Genomic DNA, 27,934 nt, shown 5'->3' with positions numbered 1-27,934 from the left:
ACACTTATTGACTATTACACTATGACACTTATTACACTATACACCTATTAAACTATTGCACTTATTGCCATATTACAAAATGCCCCCAGAGCAGCAATTTAACATTGGAGAGAGTCCTTTTGCTCTGAGAGCTATTACACTGTTGGCCACGAGAGGGTGCTGTTAGCTTGACAGACAACAATTGTGATGGAAAAAAAGTGTGACTGACAAGTGTGACAGCAAAGTGTGATGGAAAACTGCTGCACGTTTCTATAGTAAGTTGCAATCAGCAAGCCCTGTGTGTGTGTGTGTGTGTGTGTGTGTGTGTGTGTGTGTGTGTGTGTGTTTGGCTTTCAGGTATAGGAAGGAGCCAAACACATGAAGGATGCTTCTTTCTATTGAACTCCAGGATTCCTTTAGTAAAAAGCTTATAAGCAGCACCACACTGATAGGAAAACCAGTAAGACTCCCTAAATCGGGAGATAAGCGACCGTCAGGTCGCATACACAAACTTTAGAAGGCAATCGTAGCCAATCAGGAGGGAATACGAGAAATGGGACAGATCCATGTTGATGACATGACTTTAGAGATACTGTGTACCGATTTGTGTGATTTTAGAGCAAAATCTGTAGGAGCATGTCCAAAAATGTGTTTTGCAAAAATCGGCCTGATGGTGGCGCTATATCGGACAGATCCATGTTGATGACATGAGTCTGGACATACTGTGTACCGATTTGCGTGATTTTGGGAAAGTGTGGAGGTTGTGGTTTGGCAGCCAAGGAGTGTGTGTGCAAATTCTGGCATGGATCGGGGCAACGGTGGTGGAGATATGAGAAGGGCAAAAGTGTGACGTGTGACGAGTGACTGACGGCAGTAGGAGCGAGATCATTTAGCGGCCTCCAACCTGGTCGCAACCTGGTCGGTAGTTTTCACCGACCGGGTCGCTAAATCTACCGACTGGGTCGCTAAATCTACCAACCGGGATGCAAAATCACCGACCAGGTCGCTAGATCTACCGACCGGGTCGCTAAATCTACCGACCGGGCTGCAGTTTTAGGTCGGTAGATTTTGCGACCCTGTCGGTGGATTTAGCTTCCCGGTCGGTGGATTTAGCGACCCGGTCGGTCGATTTAGCGACCCGGTCGGTAGATTTAGCGACCCAGTCCGTGATTTACCGGCCCGGTCGGTAGATTTAGCGACCCGGTCGCTGAAAACTACCGACCAGGTTGCAACCCGGTTGTAGGTCGCTGAATGATCTCGCCCTCTCTCCCTGACGGTCGCAATAAATCACACAGCATTATATTCAAGAACACACACAACCACCCAAAGGTCCTGAATGACTACAGGTCAGTTGCCCTGCAGATCTCCCTGATCATGACGTCCTTTGAGAAACTGACAAAACAGGAACTTAATCTGGACAAAACTCAACCCCTTCTTGATTCGTTTCAGTTTGCATAATAATGTCTGGGCACAGATGATACCGCCACCGTTCTTATTAAATTATAGTCAAACACCTTGAGGGCAGTGCAACTTCAAAGGATGCCAAGCTGCTTGTTGATTTTTCAAGAGCTTTCAAGTTAACACCATTAAACCACACCTGTTTGTGCATAATAACTCTCTAACCACTTTAGTATAATTTTATCATGAAGGTGAAGAGATTATTTTCATTATCTTGTTGCTACCCTCAGCTGTATCTCGTTTTGTCTTCTGTATCTGCCCTGGCCCGTGTCTCTAAGTGCTGTACTGCCTCAGGCAAATGAAGTTCCTCCAACGGATCATCTATCTATCTGTCTATTAAGGAGAGGTTCTGTACATTAAAATGAAAAAGTCATAGGGCTCTGTTAGAATACTGCTATTGTTTTCACCATAAATACTCGTTATTCCTTTCTCTCGAACCTCTTTGACGTCTCTTTATAAGTCTCTTTATAAGTCTCTTTATAAGTAAACTGTAAAGTTTACTTACTGCCGCGGAGGAGAGAACACGGCCCCAGCGCCGGGGCACTGTGGGCCTTCTAGCTGTGAGGTGACTGCGCTACCGACTGCGCTACCGTGCCCCCCGAAGTCATCTTTAACCCATTTAGAACGGTACACATTTTGTGTTTCATTATTTTATGCTTTAACTATTGAAAAATAGCAGATATACAAGCTCACAGCGCGGCACCGAGTGCCGCGCTGCGAGCTTGTAGATCTGCTATTTTTGAAAAATCGTGATTTTTTTTAAATTTTGACCCGATTCCATAAGTGTCTTTTGAATCCTTCTAAGGTTTTTTGAAAAAACTATGTTTCTATGTCAACAATCTGGCCAGCCGTCGTCAAAGAAAAGGTCCTTTTCACTTACCTGGAGCTCAGTTAGTCTGTTCTTGAGAGACCACTATGTCAGTGGTTCTCATACTTTTTCATGTGAAGGACCCCCAAAATGATATTTATTTGGCTACGGACCCCCATCTCAAAATATCTAGTTCCAGGGACCACCCAGAAGCAAAATTTGAGTTACAAATGTTCGCTTTGAAAATACATATATTCAAAGATTTGCACACATTTTCACGACTTTTTCAAAAATAGCAGATCTACAAGCTCGCAGCGCGGCACTCGGTGCCACGCTGTGAGCTTGTACATCTGCTATTTTTCACAGGTTAAAGCATTCAATAATTCTAGGCCTAAATGGGTTAAAGACTGAATGTTCTTCATCACCAGGGTGCGGGGAGGAGGTCTACAGTACCTTGCCAGCGTAGTGAATGATGGAGAAGTCAGCCTCCTGCCGCGGCTGACGAGGTTTAAAGAACTTAGGATGGGCGCCTTGCTCCGCGGACAGCTTGTCCACGAAGGAGCGGTCCGTCGCCCGTGGAAACCAGCACTCCTCGTCCAACAGGGCCAGCACGCCAGGGGGGTGGGCCTACACAGGGAGGGAGGAGCAGCCACGTTAGTGATACATCATGCCAGGGGGGTGGGCCTACACAGGGAGGGAGGAGCAGCCACGTTAAAGGTCCAGTCAGTGATCATACATCAGTGATGTGTAAGAAAGGGAAATTATAGCATAATATCTCAAATCAAACTGTATGTGAATATAACCCTGGCCTCAACTACTTATACAGTATGTTCAAAACAATCCCAGAGGGCATCACATTTGTATTTTTGGGATGTAACACATTCTATATACATATAAATAGAATATACATACATGTACATATATATTAAATATATTATTATTATTTTTCTTTTTCTTTTTCAATATTGGGAGACGGGCTTCTGAACTGCCCTCCTCTAAGACACAGACCAGGCAGACAAAAATGGGTGAAGTAGTCCTTGACCTTATATATGTATGGGAAAAAAGAGAGAGACCTTTAAAACCTTGAAAATGTGTTTTCATAGTGGAAACCAAAAAATAAGAACTTTAAAGTATACAACGATGGGGTCCAAGACAGAACACAATCGGTTGATTGATCGTTAAAACAAACATGCTCTGCACGCGTCCCACCCGTCCGACCACTTAAACTGGGTGGGAAGGCCAACGCACCTATGAGAGGAACCAGAGGAACGTACCGGTCTCTCTATAGGGGCCTTTTCCACCGGCAAAGAAACGGTTCTGGTTCTTTTTCCCGGCTAAGGGATGAAGCAGAGGTGACCTTTTCCACCAAGAACTGGAGTTGGTTCTGAACCGTAAAAGTTGGTTCAGAACCGGAACCACAAAAGCCTTGGTTTTTCCAGTGAACCACCATCTGAACTGGGGGACAATGGCTCTGGTTCAATCTGGTGGAAACGCAAGCCGGTTCGCAAGAACGAACCAAGGTTCCAAGAAAGTTGAACCGGCACTGGTTCTGGAACCAAGGTTCTTTTGGTGTAAAAGGCCCCGAGGTGGATGCAGGGCTGCAGGTCCAGGGTTAGGGTTAACTAATGAGAGGAACCAGAGGAACCTACCGGTCTCTCTATGAGGTCGATGCAGGGCAGGGTTAGGGTTAACTAATGAGAGGAACCAGAGGAACCTACCGGTCTCTCTATGAGGTCGATGCAGGGCTGCAGGTCCAGGCCGAAGTCGATGAAGTTCCACTCGATGCCCTCCCTCTGGTACTCCTCCTGCTCCAGGATGAACATGGTGTGGTTGAACAGCTGCTGCAGCTTCTCGTTGGTGTAGTTGATGCACAGCTGCTCAAAGGAGTTAAACTGGAGGCCAGAGGACAGAGGAAGAGAAACCCCGTCAGTCGTTCCTTCATGGACATTAACGTTTAAACATACACCAGTAAGACGCCCTGAATTCATCATGATATTGTCCTCCGTCATGCACTGGTGGTCAATTCACCTTTTATTTGCTGAGCTGCATATCCAGTACCACTTAAACCCTCTATAATTGGTAAAAGGTTCTTATAATATATGTACTTGATACAGTCTTTTTTCACTCTCTATCAAATGTCTTTGCCAAAAAATTGCCAATCTACAAGCTTGTAGATCGGCTATTTTTTGGCAAATGTTCCGCCCCCGCACGATTTCTTTTGTCACAATAATCGTGATATGAAATTTTCATATCGTCCCATCCCTACCAAACACCACACACACACACACACACACACACACACACACACACACACACACACACACACACACACACACACACACACACCTGGAAGATCTCGAAGCCAGCGATGTCCAGGATGCCGATGAAGGACGCTCCCTGTCTCTGTCTGCGGTCCAGAGCTCTGTTGATTCTGTGGACCAGCCATCTGAACAGACGCTCATATGTAGCCTTAGCCAGGGCTTCTATAGCGAAGTCAGCCTGGAGCCAGGGAGAAGAGAGAAACAGAGACACACAGAGAGAGAGAGAGAGCGAGAGAGAGAGAGAGAGAGAAAGAGAGAAACAGAGACACACAGAGAGAGAGAGAGAGACAGAGAGACAGAGAGACAGAGACAAAGAGAAAGCCAGAATCCAAGAGAGGTGGAGAAAGGAGGGGGAGGCAGATAGAGAGAGTAAGTGAGAAAGGGAAAGAAAATAAATCACACAATAGAGCTCTATAAATAGATGGTTAAATCAAGAACTATATACAGTATATATAGATTGAGATTGACTGATAAATAGATCGATTAATACGGGGGTTCTGGTTGTGAGCATGTAGATCAGCGATTTTCACAATTTCTGCCTCTAATATTTGACAATTTGGCCAATGTTTATTTAGTCATTTTAGAGGTATTAAAAAGTCCTTAAATTGTCACTTTAGAAATGTGCAGATACCCTCTATACACTTACAATTTATGTTGGTTTGTTTACTGTTGAGTGGGAAAACAATGTTGCACATTAAAGGCCCACTTCACCTCTGGGACAACCAGATCTTATTTTATTGTTGTTTGGGACACGACCAACACAATCCTGAGTTATTTTTTCTGAATCAATCTGTTTTGAGATATTTTAGTATTTCAGCATGACTAGTGATGCATTTTGCATCATATGATGCAGCATGATCGTGTCGCAAACAACAATAAAATAAGATCTGGTTGTCCCAGAGGTGAAGAGGGCCTTTAAGTTAATCATCTGGCGACCCCCAAAATAATTTTGGGGACCCACAGGTTGCGAACCACTGGATTAATATATTCAAGATTGATTGACAGATCTCACTTGTCCTTTAAGACTGACAGCCTCACCTGCTCTTTGGTCTGGGCCTTCTGGACGTACTCCCGTCCCACTTTGATCCTGGGGGTGAGGATGGCCCTGGAGAACTCCAGCACGCTGATGCCCAGGAGGTGACACAGCTTCTGGGCTGCCGTGTCGTCCGGCATGGAGGCCTGGTCCTGGTTCTTCTCCTTGGTGAAGGAGATGTTCCCAAACTGGAGCACGGCAGAGATCACCTTCAGCATGGCTGTCCAAAGACACACAGACAGACAGACAGACAGACAGACATTTGAACCACCATTCAGCAGTTGCTGATGTTGTTTAGACCAGGGGTTTTCAAAGTGGGTGACGGGGCACACTGGGGTGCCGCAACGGCAGTCCAGGGGTCCTGCGAGATCATTTGATAATATTTGGAATTTATTTGGACACTTGAAAAATGATTTAGTATCATTTTAAACTTGAAGTACAAAGTTATTTTCAGTCAGTTCTAACCAAAATGGCTATTATCTCAACGTTTTCCTCGCAACATAATCACTAAAATATCATCACTGTCGGCTGTTTTCACTAGTTTAGTATATTTTATAAATGATAAATAAATAAAAATGAACGGTTTTGAACATACAAGGTTTCCACCCGACAACGACGATATGCTATAAATATAAGGTGCTGGGAGTGAAAATTATAAGGTAGGGGTGCCTCGGATTAAAACAATATTTATGGGGTTCCCTGAGACAAAAAAGTTTGGGAACCCTTGGTTTAGTAGGGGTGTAACGATATAGTAACTGTATCGAAATATCGTTTTTTAACTTAAAAAATCAAAGTATATCGAAATGAAAACAGCTCAAATCGAATCGTATCGTTTTATTTTGTATCGTACCGAATCGGCAGTGCAAAGAATCGATTGTATTGATACTACCTACTTGTGCATTGTATTTAGCATTTTTAAGAAGAAAAAATTTAAATGAGGGGTTTAATTACTTTTCCTTTCCATATAGCTACACTGGTCTATCGATAAATGTGTGTAATCTCTGTGTGCATGTCAAGGTGCAGGTTTGTCAATATACAATGTCCATGTATTTGGCAGATAATCACTGTGTTTACTTATTTATATCCATAATAATACATGTTTCCCTTAAAAACCTGCACTATCCACACCTTTCACACAGATTTAATTTCTTTGCTAAATACTTACTATATCGTAATAATATAAATAATTGAATCGAATCGTATCGTATCGCCATGAATGAACCAATATCGTCCATGTATCGTATCGTCAGCCATGTATCGTGATATGTATCGAATCACTATTAAAATGTATCGTTACACCCCTAGCATGTAGGCATTACAAGCTCACAACTAGCTTGAAGGTCACTGATTTTTGAGTGGTGCTCATGGAAGGAGCTAAGCTCCAACATCTGGCTTTGTCCAGTTCCCAACGTGCACCGTAAAGACTTTATTACATTTGGAGTGCTGCGGGCCTTCTGCTTTGTTGCAGCGACTTCTCTTCTCAGTGGGAATCCCCACTGCTCCTAATAGTTAGGATGAGTTCAATGCAGAGGGACAGAACTATTAGTAGTATTATTATTACGTTTTATTAACCGATTCAGAACGGGTACACATTATTGTGTATTATTATTTTATGCTTTAACTATTAAAAAATAGCAGATCTACAAGCTCACAGCGTGGCACCGAGTGCCACGCTGCGAGCTTGTACATCTGCTATTTTTGAAAAATTGTGAAAATTAGAATTTTGACCCAATTCTATAAGTGGCTTTTGAATCCTTCTAAGGTTTTTTTGAAAAAGCTATGTTTCTATGTCAGCAATCTGGTTAGCCATCGTCAAAGAAAAGGTCCTTTTCACTTAACTGGAGCTCAGTTAGTCTGTTCTTGAGAGACTACTATGTCAGTGGTTCTCAAACTTTTTCATGTGAAGGACCCCCAAAATTATATGTATTTGACCACAGACCCCCATTTCAAAATATTTCGTTCCAGGGACCACCCAGAAGCTAAATTTGAGTTACAAACGTTCGCTTTAAAAATACATATACCGGTATTCAAAGATTTGCTCTCGGTGCCGCGCTGTGAGCTTGTATATCTGCTATTTTTCAATAGTTAAAGCATTCAATAATTCTAGGCCTAAATGGGTTTAATATTATCATTATCATCTTACACATGGCCTCCTCCGTGTTGAAGCCCATGATGGTCATTGAGTCCATGGTCTGAGTGAAGTTCTCGGCGTCACTCTGGCCAGGAAGAGGCACAGAGCCCTGGCTGAGGAAGCGGTATTCATCAGCAGTGCCCAGCAACAGCTCCGCTAGAGAGGAGAGAGGAGGAGATGAGACGGACAATTCACAAATCAATACAATTTTTACCACTGCGGCACTTTAAGCTGTGCATGATCGTAATTTTGGTTTGTCACAGTTAGAAGAAACGAATAGGCTTAGAATGTGTGCAATAGGAAAGAGCAATACAAAAATAATTATCATCATCAATATTCATGATCATATGATCACAGTATAATCACACATCTGGTGCCAACCCCGAGTTTCCCGAGTTTTTATTGATACCAACGCTGTGCCAACCCAGAGTTTCCCGAGTTTGGGCCGTTTTTGAAAAAAAAAAACATTATTTTTTTTTCAATTTTTTTTTTCAAAAATTTTTTTTGGACCTCCAGAAATGTATTAGGCATGATCGCGATCGCGAAATTGCATGTTTAACCCCCATACCAACCCATTCTTTCAAACATGGCAGCCATGTTTGTTTACATCTGAAGAAAACATAATGGCCCATAAATCATGAATGCCTGAACGGATTTCCAAGCGGACTTTTTTGTTTGAAAGCTGTGAACAGCATCTACACACGTGGTGCATCATCTAGGCATGGGCGTGCACTTTTTACACAATTGCACAATTACATGGAAGTCTATGGTAACCATGGCAACGCGAGACATTGAAGAGAAAAAATCATTGCAACATAAGTGTTAGGCATTCAATGTTTTAGGAAAATAGTGGAAATCCTCATAATGCGTCGAATGGTGACATGTTGTGATTTTGTAGATTGGCAAATTGTTGTGTAAAATAGAGCTGACGTGCTTAAATGCGAAACAATAAATAGCTGGGAGGGAATCCGTCAAAAAACATCAAAATTGGGCACTTCGTGACAAGTTTTTGATTTTTGGTATGGTGTTAGGTATGGTTATAAGGTTTACAAAAACCATCGCAAACAAGTTGGGCTCGCCCCCTAGTGGTCTGTTTGCGATGAATCAAATATTCGATACATCAGTATATGGTTGAAACCCCAAATAATTGATAAAAGAGATTTTTCAATGGATTCTGTTACTATTGGGTATGATAAACCACATACTAAAATATCTGGAAAAAATAACTACCGGAAAGGCACCATTTTCAAGATGGCGTCCACGATGGCTGCCGGGAGATGAAAATGCCTATAAACTGGGTTTTAATGTGTAAAAATTCCTAATAAATCTGCACTTGATGAAGAGTTTTAGATTTTTGGTATGGTGTTAGGTATGGGTATGAGGTTATCAAAAACCATCGCAAACAAGTTGGGCTTGCCCCTAGTGGTCTGTTTGCGATGAATCAAATATTCGATACATCAGTATATGGTTGAAACCCCAAATAATTGATAAAAGAGATTTTTCAATGGATTCTGTTACTATTGGGTATGATAAACAACATACTAAAACATCTGGAAAAAATAACTACCGGAAAGGCACCATTTTCAAGATGGCGTCCACGATGGCTGCCGGGAGCTGAAAATGCCTATAAACTGTGTTTTAATGTGTAAAAATTCATAATAAATCTGCACTTGGTGAAGAGTTTTAGATTTTTGGTATGGTGTTAGGTATGGGTATAAGGTTTTCAAAAACCATCGCAAACAAGTTGGTCTCGCCCCCTAGAGGTCTGTTTGCAATGAATACAATAGTAGATCTGTCAGTATATGGTTGAAACCCAAAATAATTGATAAAAGAGATTTGTCAATGGATTCTGTTACTATTGGGTATGATAAAAAACATACTAAAAGTTTAGGAAAAAATAACTACCGGAAAGCCATTATTTTCAAGATGGCGTCCACGATGGCTGCCGGGAGCTAAAAATGCCTATTTAATGTGCAAAAATTCATATAAAATATGCACTTGGTAACTAGCTTTTACATTTTGACATGGTGTTAGGTATGGGTATAAGGTTTTCAAAAACTATCACAAACAAGTTGGGCTCACCCCCTAGTGGTCTACAATATACTGACCTATCTAATATTTGATTCATTGCAAACAGACCACTAGGGGGCGAGCCCAACTTGTTTGTGATGGTTTTTGAAAACCTTATACCCATACCTAACACCATGCCAAAATTCAAAAACTCTTCACCAAGTGCATATTTTATATGATTTTTTTTACACATTAAATAGGCATTTTTAGCTCCCGGCAGCCATCGTGGACGCCATGTTGAAAATGATGGCTTTCCGGTAGCTATTTTTTCCTAAACTTTTAGTATGTTGTTTATCATACCCAATAGTAACAGAATCCATTGAAAAATCTCTTTTATCAATTATTTGGGGTTTCAACCATACTGATGTATCGAATATTTGATTAATCGCAAACAGACCACTAGGGGGCGAGCCCAACTTGTTTGCGATGGTTTTTGAAAACCTTATACCCATACCTAACACCATACCAAAAATCTAAAACTCTTCACCAAGTGCAGATTTATTATGAATTTTTACACATTAAAACACAGTTTATAGGCATTTTCAGCTCCCGGCAGCCATCGTGGACGCCATCTTGAAAATGGTGCCTTTCCGGTAGTTGTTTTTTCCCGATTTTTTAGTATGTTGTTTATCATACCCAATAGTAACAGAATCCATTGAAAAATCTCTTTTATCAATTATTTGGGGTTTCAACCATATACTGATGTATCGAATATTTGATTCATCGCAAACAGACCACTAGGGGGCGAGCCCAACTTGTTTGCGATGGTTTTTGAAAACCTTATACCCATACCTAACACCATACCAAAAATCTAAAACTCTTCACCAAGTGCAGATTTATTATGAATTTTTACACATTAAAACCCAGTTTATAGGCATTTTCAGCTCCCGGCAGCCATCGTGGACGCCATCTTGAAAATTGTGCCTTTCCGGTAGTTATTTTTTCCAGATTTTTTAGTATGTTGTTTATCATACCCAATAGTAACAGAATCCATTGAAAAATCTCTTTTATCAATTATTTGGGGTTTCAACCATATACTGATGTATCGAATATTTGATTCATCGCAAACAGACCACTAGGGGGCGAGCCCATTTTGTTTGCGATGGTTTTTGAAAACCTTATACCCATACCTAACACCATACCAAAAATCAAAAACTTGTCACCAAGTGCCCAATGTTTACGAATTCCCTCCCAGCTAAAACTAGTATGATCATTTCAGCCATATTGATGAAGGCCACCTGATGGGCCAAAACGTCGTCATACTTTATGTCAGTGTTTTAAAACCTAATAAACACTGTGGAGCATCAGCTGTTGTGCGGACTTCTATTCTTTTCAATCCCATTTCAGCCATATTCTCATAGCATACATTTGCATCTAGATGAAACTATCGTCATTGTCGGGTGGAAACCTTGTATGTCCAAAACCGTTAGTTTTTATCATTTAAAAAAAAATACCGTAACTAAACTAGTGAAAACAGCCGATCTACAAGCACACAACGCCTCGCACCGCGAGGCGTTGTGTGCTTGTAGATCTGCTGTTTTCACTACTTTTGTGCAACAGCCTTGTATGATGAAGCAGGGCTTTACTTCGCGAAAAAACATACAAATTTGAAACTTGGGAGATACAAGGTTTCTGCCGGACAGTGACGATATATTTTTTGTGTGGTGTTTGTGTCACTGACTGCTGCATCAGCATAGCGTTCTCTGCCTCTCTCACCCCTCATCTCTTCTGACGCTCCGCACAGCATCTGGTAGAAGACATGGAAGGTCCTCTCGTCTTTGGCCTGACGGATGGCCCGAGACTTCTCTAGCAGGTCTGGGCTCATAGGTCAAGATCGGCCACGGCACACAGAAGCACTAACACATCATAATAATAATGATCTGTATCTACAGTATATACAGCATGCCAGTACATCTTTTTATGGTATCAGTAACAGTAGTAAATCTATTTACTCCATCTGCTCAGTACAACAGTATTATGGTACAACTGTATATACTGCTGAAAATACACCATGTAATCATGACATGCGCCATTGTAAACAAGGTTTTAATTCATCAGTGGCTATTACAGTACAGTCATGTCTGTCAATGTGCACTCATGTTAATAAACCAATTTCACCAAGACAACATTTGTAAAAGGCTTATGCTATGATTACACTGTCTGAAGTCAATTCTCCTAAGCAGAACTTCATCAAAGGATACAGGTCTCAATGTTGGCACCAACGATGTAGCCCGCCACATCAAAATTAATACGGATGAATTTACCCTGAAGAGAGAGAGGGAGACATTTTGTTTAATGTTCACTTGACGACTAGAGAACACGCTAAAGTCACCTCCAGACATGTTAATATGTGGTTTGACATAGTTTTCCCACATAAAAAGGTCAGAAAGCATAGATATTAAAATCTGCAAATATCACAGGCCTCACACCCCTCCTGCCACCAATGTGGTTTCAATCTCCCTTTGATGACTGGTTCTGATTCTATTTGCTGTTCTTATTCTGTTCTTATTCAATTTCACAAACGAACTTGACCAACAGAATTGACTTATTTCCAACTTTTGTCAGTGTTCCATAGTCATTGTCAATTCCCATTACGCACGCACACGCACACGCGCAGTCGCGCACACGCACACACACACACACACACACACACACACACACACACACACACACACACACACACACACACACACACACACACACACACACACACACACACACACACACAGATGGTGGAAGGTGTTAGCCTCGCAACAGCCCAACAGCCAGACTCTCCAAAAGGAGAGTCTGGGAGTTCTCCATAGACAATGCATTACGCGATGACGTAGTTACTTACTTTGACTGACAGGTCCAGTCAGTAGTCATCAGCGCATCAAAACATCGTCGGGAGAACATCAAATACGTCTTTTCCAGACAGAAATTCCAAAGGTGCAAACTGTTGTTCGTTTTTAAGTTTTGAGATGCGTTTTATTTCAGATAAAACTTCGCTTAATGCAGCTTTTATTTGCGATTTGTGAACTCGCGTCGGACATGGGGTCCGCCATCTTTGTTTACAAAATGCGAGAGCTGTAGCAGCCGCTCAACCAATCAGGAGCGGTGTGAGGCGGGTTCGCTCGAAATGCAGCCTTTTGATTGGAAATTGAGACCTAAATTCTCATAAAGAGACTCTATTTGAGGGACACCAGACCGAGAAAGGAAGCACATTGGTGATGACATAGCTCGGGATGGCTTGCGAGGCTAGGAAGGTGTAGCTATGTATCACATGCCTGACACCTCACAGTGAGGGGTTTCATGAGTAGCGTGTAATCAACAGCACAGAGGTTCACATTATCTCCCACAACCAATTCAGTGTCAAGGACAAAGACCCCTGCCGGATTCTCAGCTACAAACACTGCACATTTTGAAGGTAGCGCACCGCCAAATCTGAGGTACCAATGCCCGGGAATCAAACCCCAGCCTCTGCAGCGGTGGACAGCTATTTTCACTTTGTACGCTTTATTTTATTTGATAAAATGTCAGTGTTTTTGTGTCACTAACTCCCGTCTTCATTCGATTGAAACTAACTACTGTACTAAACCCAGACCCTGTTCTTACAAATCTGGAGGAGTTGTCATTCTTGACGGTCTTGGCGTTCCCGAAGGCCTCGAGGATGGGGTTGGCCTGCAGAAGTTGCCTCTCCAGCTCCCCCTGGGGGACAGACAGCACAGGACACGGCAGGGATCAGACACCTGACACTGGGCACATAGCTGTGTGTGTCAGCATCATTCACCACCACATGGAAGTCTAATTGAGTGTTTCTCAAACTTTCACATTTCAAGGTCTTAGCTCAACTCTGACAGTGTACAAATGGAACCAAATAATCCCATCAGGGTTCATTTGGTTCCATTTGTACACTGTCAGAGTTACAGACTTGTATGGGTCAATGTAGACCCCCCTAAAGGAACCCACAGAGTCCCAGGAATCCACTTTGGGGCCTTTTCCACCAAAAGAACCTTGGTTCCAGAACCAGTGCCGTTAAACTTTCTTGGAACCTTGGTTTGTTCTTGCGAACCGGCTTGCGTTTCCACCAGATCGAACCAGAGGAACCAAGGATTTTGTGGTTCTCGTTCTGAACCAACTTTTACGGTTCGGAATCAACTCGGTTCTCGGTGGAAAAGCTCACCTCTGGTTCATCCCATAGGCGGGAGAAAGAACCCGAACCGGTTCTTTGCCGGTCGAAAAGCGCCCTTTGAGAACCACTGGTCTAATGCATCCTGGAAGGTCACCATTCAGAGTGTTGCATTCAGTTTTAGACAGATACATTGGCTTAATAGCAACTGAAGAGCTCTGTTCCATAATGCTATTATGGCTTGTTTTTCATGTTTATTTGTGTCTTAGTTAGTATGCTGTGTGTAGCAGACGTCATTATTTGTTGAAACAGCAGACACATGTATTTCATTATGTAAGGAGACTCTTCAGTTATACCACCAAAGCAGGAGATGACAAAGCAAAAGCGAAGCAAGGGTCTGACATGTCTTAATTGCTACTGTTGTAACTGGAGGAGGAGATCATCATTTCAGAACGCTGAAGTTACTGACAGGTATATGCATCTCCTTTATTACCTACTGAGCTAACTAGTTCACCTATGTATGCAATGTACAGTATTTGGGTCCTGTTGAAAATATTGTGGGACTAAATAAATATCGCTGTGGGCGGGAGCGGGAAAGTCAGAAATAAAGATCGGGTGGTGGGAGGTGGAACGGGTGGGAATGGTCAGGAATCCAACGGGAATGGGATCTAAAGGGGAGGTTGGAGTTAAATGTAGTGTGTGTGTTTTGGGGGGCAGGGGGGGGGGGGGGTAGGTTGCAAAAGCAGGCAAAGTATGTAAGAGAGGCAAAACTATAAGCCACATAGATGCACACTCAAGTCCACGCACACACGCACGCACGGCCGCACGCGCACACACACACACACACACGCAGAAACAACTTCTCCGAGAGGAATGCAGAACTACCCTACAGGTAAATGCCTGTTGCATTTAGCTGCTATTGTTCTATAAATACAGCCCGCATCCACCCAGAGATGCTACAGCAAAGCCAGCAGCGCACAGAGAAACCCTCTAAGCTTCAGTCAGAGGCCACACAAACAGAAATATACAATGCAGAGTAGAAATGACCCCCTTTATCTGTAGGGCTGGGCGATATGGACCAAACATCTCCATGGCAGGTTTGTACGAACTGCCAATATTATTGCATTGTCACATATCGTTGTCGTCGGGTGGAAACACTGTATGTCCAAAACCATTCGTTTGGTATTTACCATTTTAAAAATGATTTAAACTAGTGAAAACAGTTTTCACTAATTTTGTGCAACTCTCTTGTATGATGAGGTAGGGCTTTACTTAACGAAAAAAACACACACATTTGAAACGAGGTTTCTGCCCGACAGTGACGATATATCAAATGTATTTTGTGAAGTGTAAATATGGCGATGATTAAAACCCGGAGAAGACAATGCTTATGTCATATCACGATATTATGATATCCAAAATCCCAGACGATTTCTAGTCTTATATCACGACAACATCGTGATAATATTTATTGCCCAGCCCAACGTATTTGTATGATAAGGAGTCACATCAGCTCTTTAACAATCCAGATCTATCTTCAAGCACCCTGAATGTATCTGAAGCTCATAACAGCAGACTGGATACGTTCAATACTCACATATTGTACACTCTGAAAACAGTCGAAGGGGGGAAAAAATGTGGGGTGGGGTGGGGTGGAAGGGTGAACAAATTAATGAGGTAAACAAACAACAAATAAAAACATAAGACGACAGGAAAAAAAGCCAAAAAGAACAAAGCAAAAAACTAAAGATACAGTCCAAGGATTGTCACTTAAGTGGTAACCCATCTAAAGGAGAATTTCACCAAATACACCCGGTCAATTTATTTAGAAAATAGCCTCACACACATGAACTTGAAACTGTATAACAGAAAACATTTGTTATCCTTTACAGAAAATAAAAATAATATGTAATATAATTCTTTGTGTGTTTTGCAGTAAATACTGTACAACAATATATGTGACAGGAATCATTAAACTGCAAATAAATAAAATAAAAGCCTTATAAACAATATCTAATGAACTCATCGTACTGCAGTTTACAATCTTTCATGGCTAAGTTCCAATGAGAGACTGAGACACAGAAGGTTGCTCAGATGGGTTTTGGGTGAAAGACTCCTTTTCAGGTTTGAGATCATTATGTGGGTTAGCCGGTGGCATGGCCAGAGATCATTAGGCCAGGGGTCTTCAACAGGGGGTCCGGGACCCCTGGGGGGTCCTCAGAGTTACTACAGGCGGTCCTCCAAATCTTTTGAGTTTTTTATATTAACCACCTGAACCCTAGCGTCCATATTCTGAGAACTTTAGCAGAAAATAGCCAATCTACAAGCTCACAACGCCTCGCAGCGCGAGGCGTTGTGAGCTTGTAGATCGTCTATTTTTGGCAAAGAGCTTTGGTGTAGAGGGGAAAAAGAGCAGACTAAGTACAGGGTGAAAGGTAAAGTTTATTAAGTATTGACAGTTCAAGTGGTTAACTATCTGAAAAACAAATTGACATGAATTCAAAATGATGATTGTGCTGTTAAACGATGAAACTATATGGAATCTATTAACAGGTTGTGGGGGTCCCTGCTTCATCTCGCTCTCAGCTAAGGGGTCCTTGGCCTGAAAATGTTGAAGACCCCTGGATTAGGCAGAGAAGGACAGAAGAGAGAAAGGGACAGGACAGAACAGGGTCCACTCACCCTGTTGACTAAAGAACTACCTCTTGGCAGAGACCTACTGCCGTCCGTCTGAACACGCATGAGAGACAGAGAGAGGAAAGTTAAAATGATATGATGTTATATGAAATGACAGGACAGGCGTCATTGATTAGGAGCAGTGGTTGTCAACCTTTTCAGGCTGTGACCCCCAAAATAATCATATTTTAACTGGGGACCCCCCCCCCCCCCCCCCCACCCGCATCATTATTTTTTATAACGTCATGGCGTTGCGAGGCGTTGTGAGCATGTAGATCGGCTATTTTCACAATTTCTGCCTCTAATGTTTGACAATTTGGCCGATGTTTAATTTGTCACTTTAGAGGTATTGAAAAGTCCTCAAAGTGTCACTTTAGAAATGTGCAGATACCCTCTATACACGTAAACTTTATGTTGGTTTGTTTACTGTTGAGAGAGAAAACAATGTTGCACATTAAGTTAATCATCTGGGGACCCCCCACAATAATTTGGGGACCCTGACCAACACATGATTTTGACAGGGTGACGTGACAATTTGAGGACTTTTAAGACCTTTTTAATACCTCAAAACCATTACTGCATCAAAAGTAATCAACAAAACGGCAAAAAACGAGGCAAACACTGTGAAAACAGCAGATGCGTTGTGAACTTGTAGATCGGCTATTTTCACAGTGTGTGTCTGTCCAACTAAATGTAATGCCTCAACTCCTGTCAGGGTGTGATTGTTTTGGGGGGTCGCGGCCTGAAAAGGTTGAGAACCACTGGATTAGAGAGGAGACTCCAGGTTGGGTGGGACATGAACACAATGCTGGTTAATTATTTTGTCTACACTGCCAGCCATTTTATTCCCCTTTTAGATGTAAAATAGGGCAAGAAAAAAAAAAAAGAAAGTTCTCTACCCTGGTAAGACTCCATAATTATTGGAATGGAAATCAGAAAAGAGTGGAAGAAGATATAATAGATAATAGAAGATAATATGGCAACCAAACGGTTATTACAGTTACAGTTATTATAGCCATACTTCTTTAAAGAACTATCTATTTCACAAACAAGCAACAAAGACAACCGGCTTTCTTGTCCTGCTCTGTGACAAACCTATGTCAACGTTTCAATGTTTCAAATCTTTATTTACTCCTTCTTTCATACAGTATCTGCATTGACTCCTTGTTTAATAGCATTCAGTCCTTGTTTCATACCTGCATTGACTCTTTGTTTCTTCCCAGAGTGCCTGTCTTGTGGGAGGAGGCCACATGAGCCAGATACTGGATGACTTTTTTTGTGTTCTCAGTCTTGCCTGCACCAGACTCGCCACTGGAACACACACACGCACGCACACACGCACGCACACACGCACACACACACACACACGCACACACGCACACACACACACACAAACACACACACACACACACACACACACACACACACACACAGTATATTTACGGACATTTACATTCACAGACAGTCATATACAGTACTGTATAAATATTAGGGGTGTAACGGTACATATATTCGTACCAAACTGTTTCGGTACAGGGTCTTCGTTCGGTACGACCGTGTACCGAAAGAGCGGCGAAAAAACCCAAAGAGAACAACATTCTGTACTACAAAGAAAGCACGTTTAGCCCTAAAGCCTGTCATGTTGGCAGGTGACAACAATGCAACAACAGAGAAAGACAAAAGCAGTGTGCCCAGCATTGTTCAGCAGTAGCAGTTGGCTATGGAAACACGCCAAACATGTTGGCTCATTTGGAACGGCACAATGTGAATGTTAAAACCATTTAGACTTGGAACCACTTTAACCATTATTTTATGCTTTAACCATTGAAAAATAACAGATATACAAGCTCATAGCGCGGCACAGAGTGCCGCACTGCAAGCTTGTAGATCTGCTATTTTAGAAAAATCTTGATATCTTTCAATATATCTTTTTAAAAGCAAACATTTGTAACTCAAATGTTTGCTTCTGGGGGGGTTCCTGGAACAACATATTTTGAGATGGGGGTCCGTGGCCAAATACATGTCATTTTGAAGGGGTCCTTGACATGAAAAGGTTTGAGAACCACCGATTTAGAAGACATTTATAGAATCTGGTCAAAAATATTCAAAGACTTGCAAACATTTTCAAGATTTTTCAAAATTAGCAGCGAGCTTGTAGATCTGCTATTTTTTAATAGCTAAAAAGCATGTTTAAGTGGTTCTCAAGTCTAACGCAGATGCATTCCAGGTCTTAGCCGTTACTCTCACCGCTGACATGTCCGAGGCATCTGCTCAAGCTCACAGCACGGCGCGAGCTTGTAGATCTGCTATTTTTGAAAAAACGTGAAAATTAGAATTTTGACCCCATTCTATAAGTGTCTTTTGGATCCTTCGAAGATTTTTTGAAAAAACTATGTTTCTATGTCAGCAATCTGGCCAGCCATCGTCAAAGAAAATGTCCTTTTCACTTAAATGGAGCTCAGTTGGTCTGTTCTTGAGAGACCACTATGTCAGTGGTTCTCAAACCTTTTCATGTGAAGGACCCCCAAAATGATATTTATTTGGCCAAGGACCCCCATTCAACATATTTAGTTCCAGGGACCACCCAGAAGCAAAATTTGAGTTACAAACGTTCGCTTTGAAAATACATATCGAAGATTTGCACACATTTTTACGGCTTTTTCAAAAATAGCAGATCTACAAGCTCGCAGCGCGGCACTTGGTGCCGCGCTGTGAGCTTGTATACCTGCTATTTTTCACTGGTTAAAGCATTCAATAATTCTAGGCCTAAATTTAATTTGCAATGATCTACTATCGATATGCAAAAGCAAATATCTTATCGTTTGGCTCTGTATATCGTATCGTATCGTTTTACAGTGCAAATAATCGGTAAATAATCGATTGTATGGAAACTACATATTTGTGCCTTGTGTTTAGCAATTTTAAGAGGGAAAATTAAAAAAGAGGGGTCTAATTACCGGTACTTTTCCATTCCATGTAGCTACTCTTGGTCTATCGATAAATGTGTGTAATTTCTGTGTTCATGTCAAGGTGCAGGTTTGTCCATATGTGTTGTAATATAATGTCCATATATTTGCTAAAGAATAAGTGTTTACTTAGTTATATCCATAATAATAGCCCTAAAAACCTGCTCTATTGACACGTTTCACACAGATTTTATGTCTTTAAAAAATAGTTACTATATCGATTTTAAATCATTGAATCGCATCGCATCCTATTGCCATGAATGAACCAATATCGTCCATGTATCGTATATCGTATGGTCAACCATGTATCGTGATGTGTATCGTATTGTTGTTCAAATGTATCGTTACACCCCTAATGGACATCCATCCAGAGCTACATGACTGAGAGCTATACGGTGCCTGGCCTGCCCATCACATCAGCCCTCAGTGGAACATGCTTAGGTTAGCTGCATGTTCTGCAAAACACTCCCCCTGTTTATGACTAATTTATGAGCACAAATCTGGCAGAGAGACTTTACAGTAAGGAGGCAGCAGATGAGAGACAGGAGGTGTTTGTGTTTGCTGAGAACCAGCTCGTTGCCATTAGCAATTATACCTCATCTAAACATCAAGATGAATATTATAATTCAGCTCTTTAAAACAAACATTTAGCTCATTTTGTATGTACATATTCTGTATACATCCCCCTTTACTGAACACAAATAAATAAAGAAAATAAACGGAATACATACTGAACCATGTTTTTCTTTTACCGTTACACCGTACTATAATGTAGTATTTACTGTATACACACATACTACATGATCATAGAAGTATGCACCAATAAATCCCATTCTATTTACAAAAATGTCTCCTGCACAAAACCGCAGGCATGTAAACTTAACACACATGGTCATAGTTACAAAAACAGCATCTGTTTGCACATTAAATGACACACAAGCGCGCGCGCACACAAGGGCACGCATGACCTCACAAAGTAGCCTTCTGCATTGGTGAACAGAGAATCCATGCAGTGTGTTATACGGGCAGAGCTGTAAACACAGTGAGCAGGTGTTCAGGATGTACTGAGGCAGTTCTGTGTTACTGTTGGTAAAAATACATGCGTTGTGTGCAGGGTTGTCGCACCAAATTCTGGGCCCCGGGTACAAGGATTCACTGCGGGCCCCCCATGAATGTTCTTCATAGGGGGAACTGGGAACGCATTATTTTGTGCTTTAACTATTGGAAAATAGCAGATATACAAGCTCACAGCGTGGCACAGAGTGCCGCGCTGCAAGCTTGTAGATCTGCTATTTTTGAAAAATCTTTGAATATTTCAAATCCTTCGATCTAAGGTTTTTTGAAAAACCTATATGTTTCTATGTCAGTGGTGCTCAAACCTTTTCATGTCAAGGACCCCCAAAATGATATGTATTTGGCCACGGAACCCCATCTCAAAATATTTAGTTCCAGGGACCCTCCAGAAGCAAATGTTTGCTTAAAAAATCATTATATTCAAAGATTTGCACACATTTTCACGACTTTTCAAAAATAGCAGATCTACAGGCTCGCAGCGCGGCACTCGGTGCCGCGCTGTGAGCTTGTATATCTGCTATTTTTCCAATAGCCAAAGTATAAAATAATTAAGGCCCCTCCACCTTGGGCCCTAGTAACTCAGTCCCACTCCCCCCCCCCCCCCCCCTTGTGACGCCCCTGTGTGTTACTGTTGGTAAAAATACATGTGTTGTGAAGAACACACACAGGGAGTCCAGCCACAGAATGGAGCTAGAGACCGACTCTGACCCGGGATGAACCTAAACTGGGATCTTTTACAATGACAGGAAGGATGAACAACATACAGCGAGCTCGACATGCAGACGTACTGTATATGGAGCACAAGGCGAGGCATTATGTTAGGAAGACATGACACACACACATAGACAGACAGACAGAAAACATCCGTATAGTGTGCACTGTACGCATGCATGCATGTACAGTACCATAGACACTAGAGCAGTGTTTCAAGCACTGACCCATTTTGGGATGTAGACTTGTTTTGTTTTTATGGGTTACGAGTAAAGATCCCGGAATTTCTATAATTAACTATATTATTTATTATGTTATTTATTATTATATACATTTTTTAATTTGAATAATTATTTTGTTTTCCCCTAAAGATTTTCAAAAGATTTACAGATTTCAGCTTAGTCAAGTCCTAGTTTATACTTTTTCAAAAAGTGAAAACAGTAAGTTCACAACGACGCGATGCATTGTGAGTTTTTAGATCTACTAGGGAAATAAGCGGGTAATTCAATTTTCTTTGTACGTTTGGGTCCTGGGGGGAGGGTTAGGGTTACATTTCTCCTTTGGGTCTGAACTCTGGATCTGAAAACATTTGGGAACCCGTGCCAAGGGGTCCTCAGAGTTACTACAGGGCAAATCTTTGTGATGGGGAACATTAGCTGAAAAAAAAAGCTCACACCGGCTCGCAGCTTGTATAGATCAGTTATTGTTGGTGTAGCTCGAAAAAAAGAGCAGACCAAGTACAGAGCCAATGGTTGGCTAAATATTGAGTGTTTAAAAGGTTAACTAACTAACTGAAAATACACATTAGCAGGAATCCAACTATCTATGAAATCTGAGAAAAAAGTTTAATCTTCAGTGGGGGTCCCTGTCTCTCAGCTAGGGGGTCCTTGGGCTGGCTTAATCCATCTATCAAAAAAGAAATCCTGCTTTTTTTATATTTTCTATACTGTACACGACAAATATAAAAAAAAGCATTTTTTAACTGAATCGGTAAAACATGCATATGTTTGATGACGCACAAATACACAAAACACATAATTACATAGAGGTGTAGTTGGCCACAGGAAAACACACATTTGATTGCACGCGCACACACACACACACACGCACACGCGCACACGCACACGCACACGCACGCACACACGCACGCACGCACGCACGCACGCACGCACGCACGCACGCGCACACACACACACACACACACACACACACACACACACCATAGAAGCCATTACCACAATCAAAGCAAGCACATGCTCAGACTACACCATCTACTCACGTGCAAAGGATGGATTGATCCTCTCTATCTGTGGAAAGAAAGTGATCAGAATAAAATGTCAGTGTTATTTCATAGTCCACACCATGTACCTCTATTTACATCAACAGTCCTATTCACACTGGATTAGTATTATGTTGTGGATGGATTACGGAGGAAGTCTATGTTTTTAATCCAGTGTGAATAAGGCTTTAGTCATTTATTTATCGGAAACGCTTATCCAGCTCAACCTGCTCAAGGCCCAAGAGTATAGACTTGAACCTGCGACCAGTAGACTGCAAATTATTAAGCATGAACCACTTAAGCCCTATTTACTTTGTCGTACTGCAAATGGGGAAAATAGCCAATCTACAAGCTCACACCACGCCACATTGCGACACGTCGTAAGCTTGTAGATCTTTTTTTATGTCGAAATGTTTCACGTTTTCTCCTTATTTCTTTGGAAATGTGCGCCTGTGATGACACGCCAGAACAAATAGATACGCCAAGCTGAAAAGTGATTCTAAGGTCTGTGGAATGGTGGTTGCCAGGTCTCAGCTGGTGACCGCCCGGGTGCCTTCAGGGCATGCCTATCTTTCACACGTCGCTTCAAGTAGATCAACCCTTTTCCCACTTTTTTGACTTTTGGAATGGTCGACACATCGGCTAAGAAACAACGTGTTGTCTGAGATTCACGTTACGAGGAAGCTGATCAATATCTGATCTATTTACAGTCTCATTGTTTTCACAGAGGCATGAAGCGCCTCTGTGAGCGTGGTGTTATTTTCTTTCCATTTCATGCATTTTCTTCTCTCTAGTTTGGAAGATTTCCGAACGGGGAGGCGGGGGAAAAGGGGTCGATCTACTTGAAGTGACGTGAGAAAGATAGGCACGCGCCTTCTGGACCCCCAGACTCTGGCACGCTCACAGGCTGGTAATAACGACACCAAGCACAAAGTGGTAAGAATTATTTTCTTGACATGTCGCGCATAAAGCTGTTCTTCAGGGATAGTCAGAATTTATTTTGTCTTCATCATTAGCACTAAACGACTTATTCTGTGTTTGCCTTATTGTCGGATTAGCAGCCAAGCGGGTGGATATGTCCACTCAGCCTCCCAAAGGCAAGGTAAATCACATGCCCAAAACGGTTGCCCACCTCTGCATATAGAGCTTATTACACACAAATAAAACCTCATCAGCAAGCCTTAATCACAGTCCTTTGCCTCTCAGTGTGAGGCTTGAGGTGAGGAATGGAGGTTATCTAAGGGCCCACCTGCCCTAGTTTCATGGCCTGTGCAAGTGGAGCATCTCCAAATTCAAACCTCACACACAACACATACACCCATAACCTTTGCACAATACACACACCATACAAAACACGCACGCACGCACGCACGCACGCACGCACGCACGCACGCACGCACACACACACGCACGCACACACACACACACACACACACACACGTCAGCAATCTGGCCAGCCATCGTCAAATAAAGGTCCTTTTCACTTAACTGGAGCTCAGTTAGTCTGTTCCTGAGAGACTGCTATGTCAGTGGTTCTCAAACCTTTTCATGTGAAGGACCCCCAAAATGATATGTATTTGGCCAAGGACCCCCATCTCAAAATATGTAGTTCCAGGGACCCCCCAAAAGCAAAATTTGAGTTACAAACGTTCGCTTTGAAAATAGATATATTCAAAGATTTGCACACATTTTCACGTCTTTTTCAAAAATTGCAGATCTACAAGCTCGCAGCGCTGTGAGCTTGTATATCTGCTATTTTTCACTGGTTAAAGCATTCAATAATTCTAGGCCTAAATAAGGAACAGACCCGTCTCTTCATTCCAACATGCACGCGGCTGCAAAAAGCCTGACTTATTGCACAAGTAACAGGGTGTAACAAAAGGTTCAACAACCTGGTTTCACGCCAAACCTGTCAAAGTTTGACAACAGTCCAAGCCAGTGACTGCAACACCTGCCAGAGAGCGTTCGTTGACACTCAACAGGCATCGTCCAACCTATCAACGCCTGCCCAAAATCGGGACACACTTGTCTTGAATACCAACACATGAAGTGGGCAATAGCAATACACCCCTGCACTGTTCCATGAGAGCAGAGATTAGGAGGAGAACAAGATTCCTAGTTTCTCCCACTGTTTCTTCTGGTACAAAACAACTTCGGCTCACTACTGTGTACCTTAACCTTTCAGAAGTAGAGGCCTTTGTTTGAAGCAAAACAGCCAATAGTTTAAACATTTTCATCCTGGCTGGCGTCCCTATCGGCATGACGTTACAAGCTCACAACTGGTGCGCAGGGAGGGAGGATTATTCTGAATACATTTAAAATAAATCTTCATCCATTCTCAGGTTAGCTTACTATCATACAAATAAACAACCAAACCAACAAAAACAAACACACCCACACACTACAGTAATATGTGAACCAGGAGTGTCCATTTTTACTGTATGTACAGAATTTTTTCACAATGCGAAGCGTCATATATCGTCGTTGTCGGGTGGAAACCTTGTCTCTCCAAGTTTCAAATGTGTATGTTCTTTCGCAAAGTAAAGCCCTGCTTCATCGTACAAGGCCGTCGCACGAAAGTAGTGAAAACAGCAGATCTACAAGCACACTTGTAGATCTGCTGTTTTCACTAGTTTAAATCATTTTTAAAGTGAAAAATGCAAAAACAAATGGTTTTGGACATACAAGGTTTTCACCCGACAACGACGATATGCTTGTCGATACATTATTGCTCAATAATAAATATATTTTTTTATTTAAATCCCAGATATGTCTTACTGAACTATAATTAGGTGCGCAAAAGTCACGAGAGGATATTTGTGTTTGCCCCACACTGTCTAGGATTACAAAAGAAGTTTAGCTCACTGCATGGCTAGGCCAGGAATCCACACTACACTGACTGAGAGAGATAATAATGGCTCACATTGTCTCTGTCTGAAGATTCCCACGGACAAACCCCCGAAGAATTCAGAGTCAGACTAGTCCTACAGGTTCAATTATTACACATTAACACACACCTACTGCACAGCATGAGAGAGAGGGGATGGGAGGGAGAGAGAGAGAGAGAGAGAGAGAGAGAGAGAGAGAGAGAGAGAGAGAGAGAGAGAGAGAGAGAGAGAGGGAACAAGTGAGTTATAAACAGTGGTGGAAAAAGTACTCACATTTTCTACTTAAAGGAGTAGTTCACTACCCAAAATGACTTTTTTTCTATTGATTAGTCACACCATGGAGACTTGAGTTCAATAATATTTTTTTGTATTTGTCGCATTCCTAAGACAAAAAGAAAAAGATTATAGTAAATTTACCCCCATTGATTCTGGATGGGGACCCAAATACATGGGCCTGGATGGGGAATCAATATGGGTACATTTAGGGTCAAGGGTCAAGTAAATTTACCCCCATTGATTCTCACACAAATACATTTGAGTCCCCATCCAGGGCCTTGTATTTGGGTCCCCATCCAGAATCAATGAGGGTAAATTTAATGTACCGTATTTTCCGGACTATAAGGCGCCCCGGACTATAAGGCGCACTGTCAATGAATGGTCTATTTTCGAACTGTTTTCATATATAAGGCGCACCGGACTATAAGGCGCACATAATAGATGCTACCGTTGCGTTATGCATCCAACAGATGGAGCTGTGCTAAAGGGAATGTCAATGTCAATGAATGATCCATATATAAGGCGCACTGGACTATAAGGCGCAGTGTAGTTTTTTGAGAAAATTAAAGGCTTTTAAGTGCGCCTTATAGTCCGGAAAATAAGGGTATGTTTGGTGGTAATAATACTAGTACAGTACTTTGGTTACTTTGCACCACTGGTTATATAGACAGACAGGGAACGAGAAAGAGAGAGAGAGAAAGGAAAAGCAGTACAGAAAGAAAAATAGGGACAGAGTGAGAGAACAAAGAAGAGAGACAAAAAGAAAGAGAGTCGAATGAAACAGTTGAACGTGTCAGCGCTCATCCATCCAGCCCGTCCTGTCAGATGGTGACAGCATGACCTGAAGCACACATGTTGCTCGCTCCAAGGCTGGCTGCTTTTAAGGGATTACCTCGAAGACGTTTGAACTATCTCCGAACAACTGTTTGACGAGTGTCTTGTACTGTTGCAAATAAACAAATACCGTATGTCGCTGCCATCAGGGACGTGTAGAGAATGTAAGAGAGGCAGGGGCTGACATTTCTAAAAGGGCTTTGGGGAAAAAATATCGAAAATAGCAGACCTCCAAGCTCACAACGCGTCGCACTGCGAGGTCGGCTATTTTCGGTGCTTGATACCACACTGAACTAAGCATAATTAAGTCAATACTGGAGTGGAGATGTGGCATAACGGCATGGATTTTCTACACGGCTATTCTTTCAACATAAGATGCTGCGTTCAAGTTCAGGAGAGTTTGGACAAGGCAATTCTCTTGAATGCTGCCTTAAGGTATGGCATGGAAAGAGGGCATTTGCATTTCTTTCACCATAGTAAAAACTGCATTCATGGTCTGGAGAGGGCATTTTTTTACAGGGCAGGGGCTCAAGCCCCCTTTGATTCTCTGTGCACGTGCCTGCTTTGAAGACGTTTGTCTGAACAACTGTTTGACAAGCTTTGTCTTGTTCTGTTACAAATGATCAAATATGTCGCCGTCATCATCATCGCCACAACTAAATGAACAGGGTTGTCATTTGTCATCTGTCACTTTGCCCCGCCTCTCACTTTCAGATCAACTACACAGACGAAAAAATAATCAGTCGAATTTGGACGACTGCCACATTGCGGAAATAATCTAAAGAGGAGCACCTTTGCTGGTGTTGCTTTACAGCAGAGGTCTTCAACGTTTTCAGGCCAAGGACTCCTTAGATGAGAGAGATGAAGCAGGGACCCCCACAACCTTTTCATAGATTCCATAAAGTTTCATCGTTTGACAGCACAATCATCAGTGTATTTTGGATTCATGTCAATTTGTGTTTTCAGATATTTAACCACTTGAACAGTCAATAATTAATAAACTTGACCTTTCACTCTGTACTTAGTCTGCTCTTTTTCCCCTCTAAGCGCTTTGCCAAAAATAGTGGATCTACAAGATCACAACGCCTCGCAGCGCGAAGCGTTGTGAGCTTGTAGATCTGCTATTTTTGTCTTAAGTTCTCAGAATATGGACACTAAAACGTTTGGGAACCACTGCTCTATAATATGTCACCTGAAGCCCCGTTTTCACTGAGTCAAACTTCTGGAAGTTTTTTCCAAAATGACGGCAATTTTGAAATTCACGCCATGTGAAAACGGCCACTTATTTTGTCTTCCGTGAGTTTTGTAGTCCAAAATTTGAC

General features: G+C 42.0%; 1 protein-coding gene across 1 annotated transcript in view; it reads right to left on the bottom strand.

Annotated features, from left to right (window-relative positions):
• The window catches only part of myh14 (myosin, heavy chain 14, non-muscle), a gene marked incomplete at both ends in the record, with an annotated part of 100,746 nt that overhangs the window by 46,987 nt on the left and 25,825 nt on the right, over window positions 1-27,934 (bottom strand). Inside the window, 12 exons of the mRNA XM_080748357.1 lie at window positions 2,699-2,872; window positions 3,964-4,137; window positions 4,592-4,744; window positions 5,605-5,819; window positions 7,743-7,886; window positions 11,517-11,615; window positions 12,002-12,065; window positions 13,395-13,487; window positions 15,506-15,517; window positions 16,591-16,638; window positions 17,781-17,895; window positions 22,615-22,642. Coding sequence (XP_080604483.1) covers window positions 2,699-2,872; window positions 3,964-4,137; window positions 4,592-4,744; window positions 5,605-5,819; window positions 7,743-7,886; window positions 11,517-11,615; window positions 12,002-12,065; window positions 13,395-13,487; window positions 15,506-15,517; window positions 16,591-16,638; window positions 17,781-17,895; window positions 22,615-22,642 — 1,319 coding nt within the window. The remainder of the gene's footprint in view (window positions 1-2,698; window positions 2,873-3,963; window positions 4,138-4,591; window positions 4,745-5,604; window positions 5,820-7,742; window positions 7,887-11,516; window positions 11,616-12,001; window positions 12,066-13,394; window positions 13,488-15,505; window positions 15,518-16,590; window positions 16,639-17,780; window positions 17,896-22,614; window positions 22,643-27,934) is intronic.

This window comes from Nannobrachium achirus (genome assembly GCF_963921795.1).
Source record: "Nannobrachium achirus genome assembly, chromosome: 2".
In the NCBI taxonomy this organism is placed as follows: domain Eukaryota; kingdom Metazoa; phylum Chordata; class Actinopteri; order Myctophiformes; family Myctophidae; genus Nannobrachium; species Nannobrachium achirus.
Note: the sequence above shows the minus strand (reverse complement) of the source record. Positions and strands in the feature narration are given on the sequence as shown.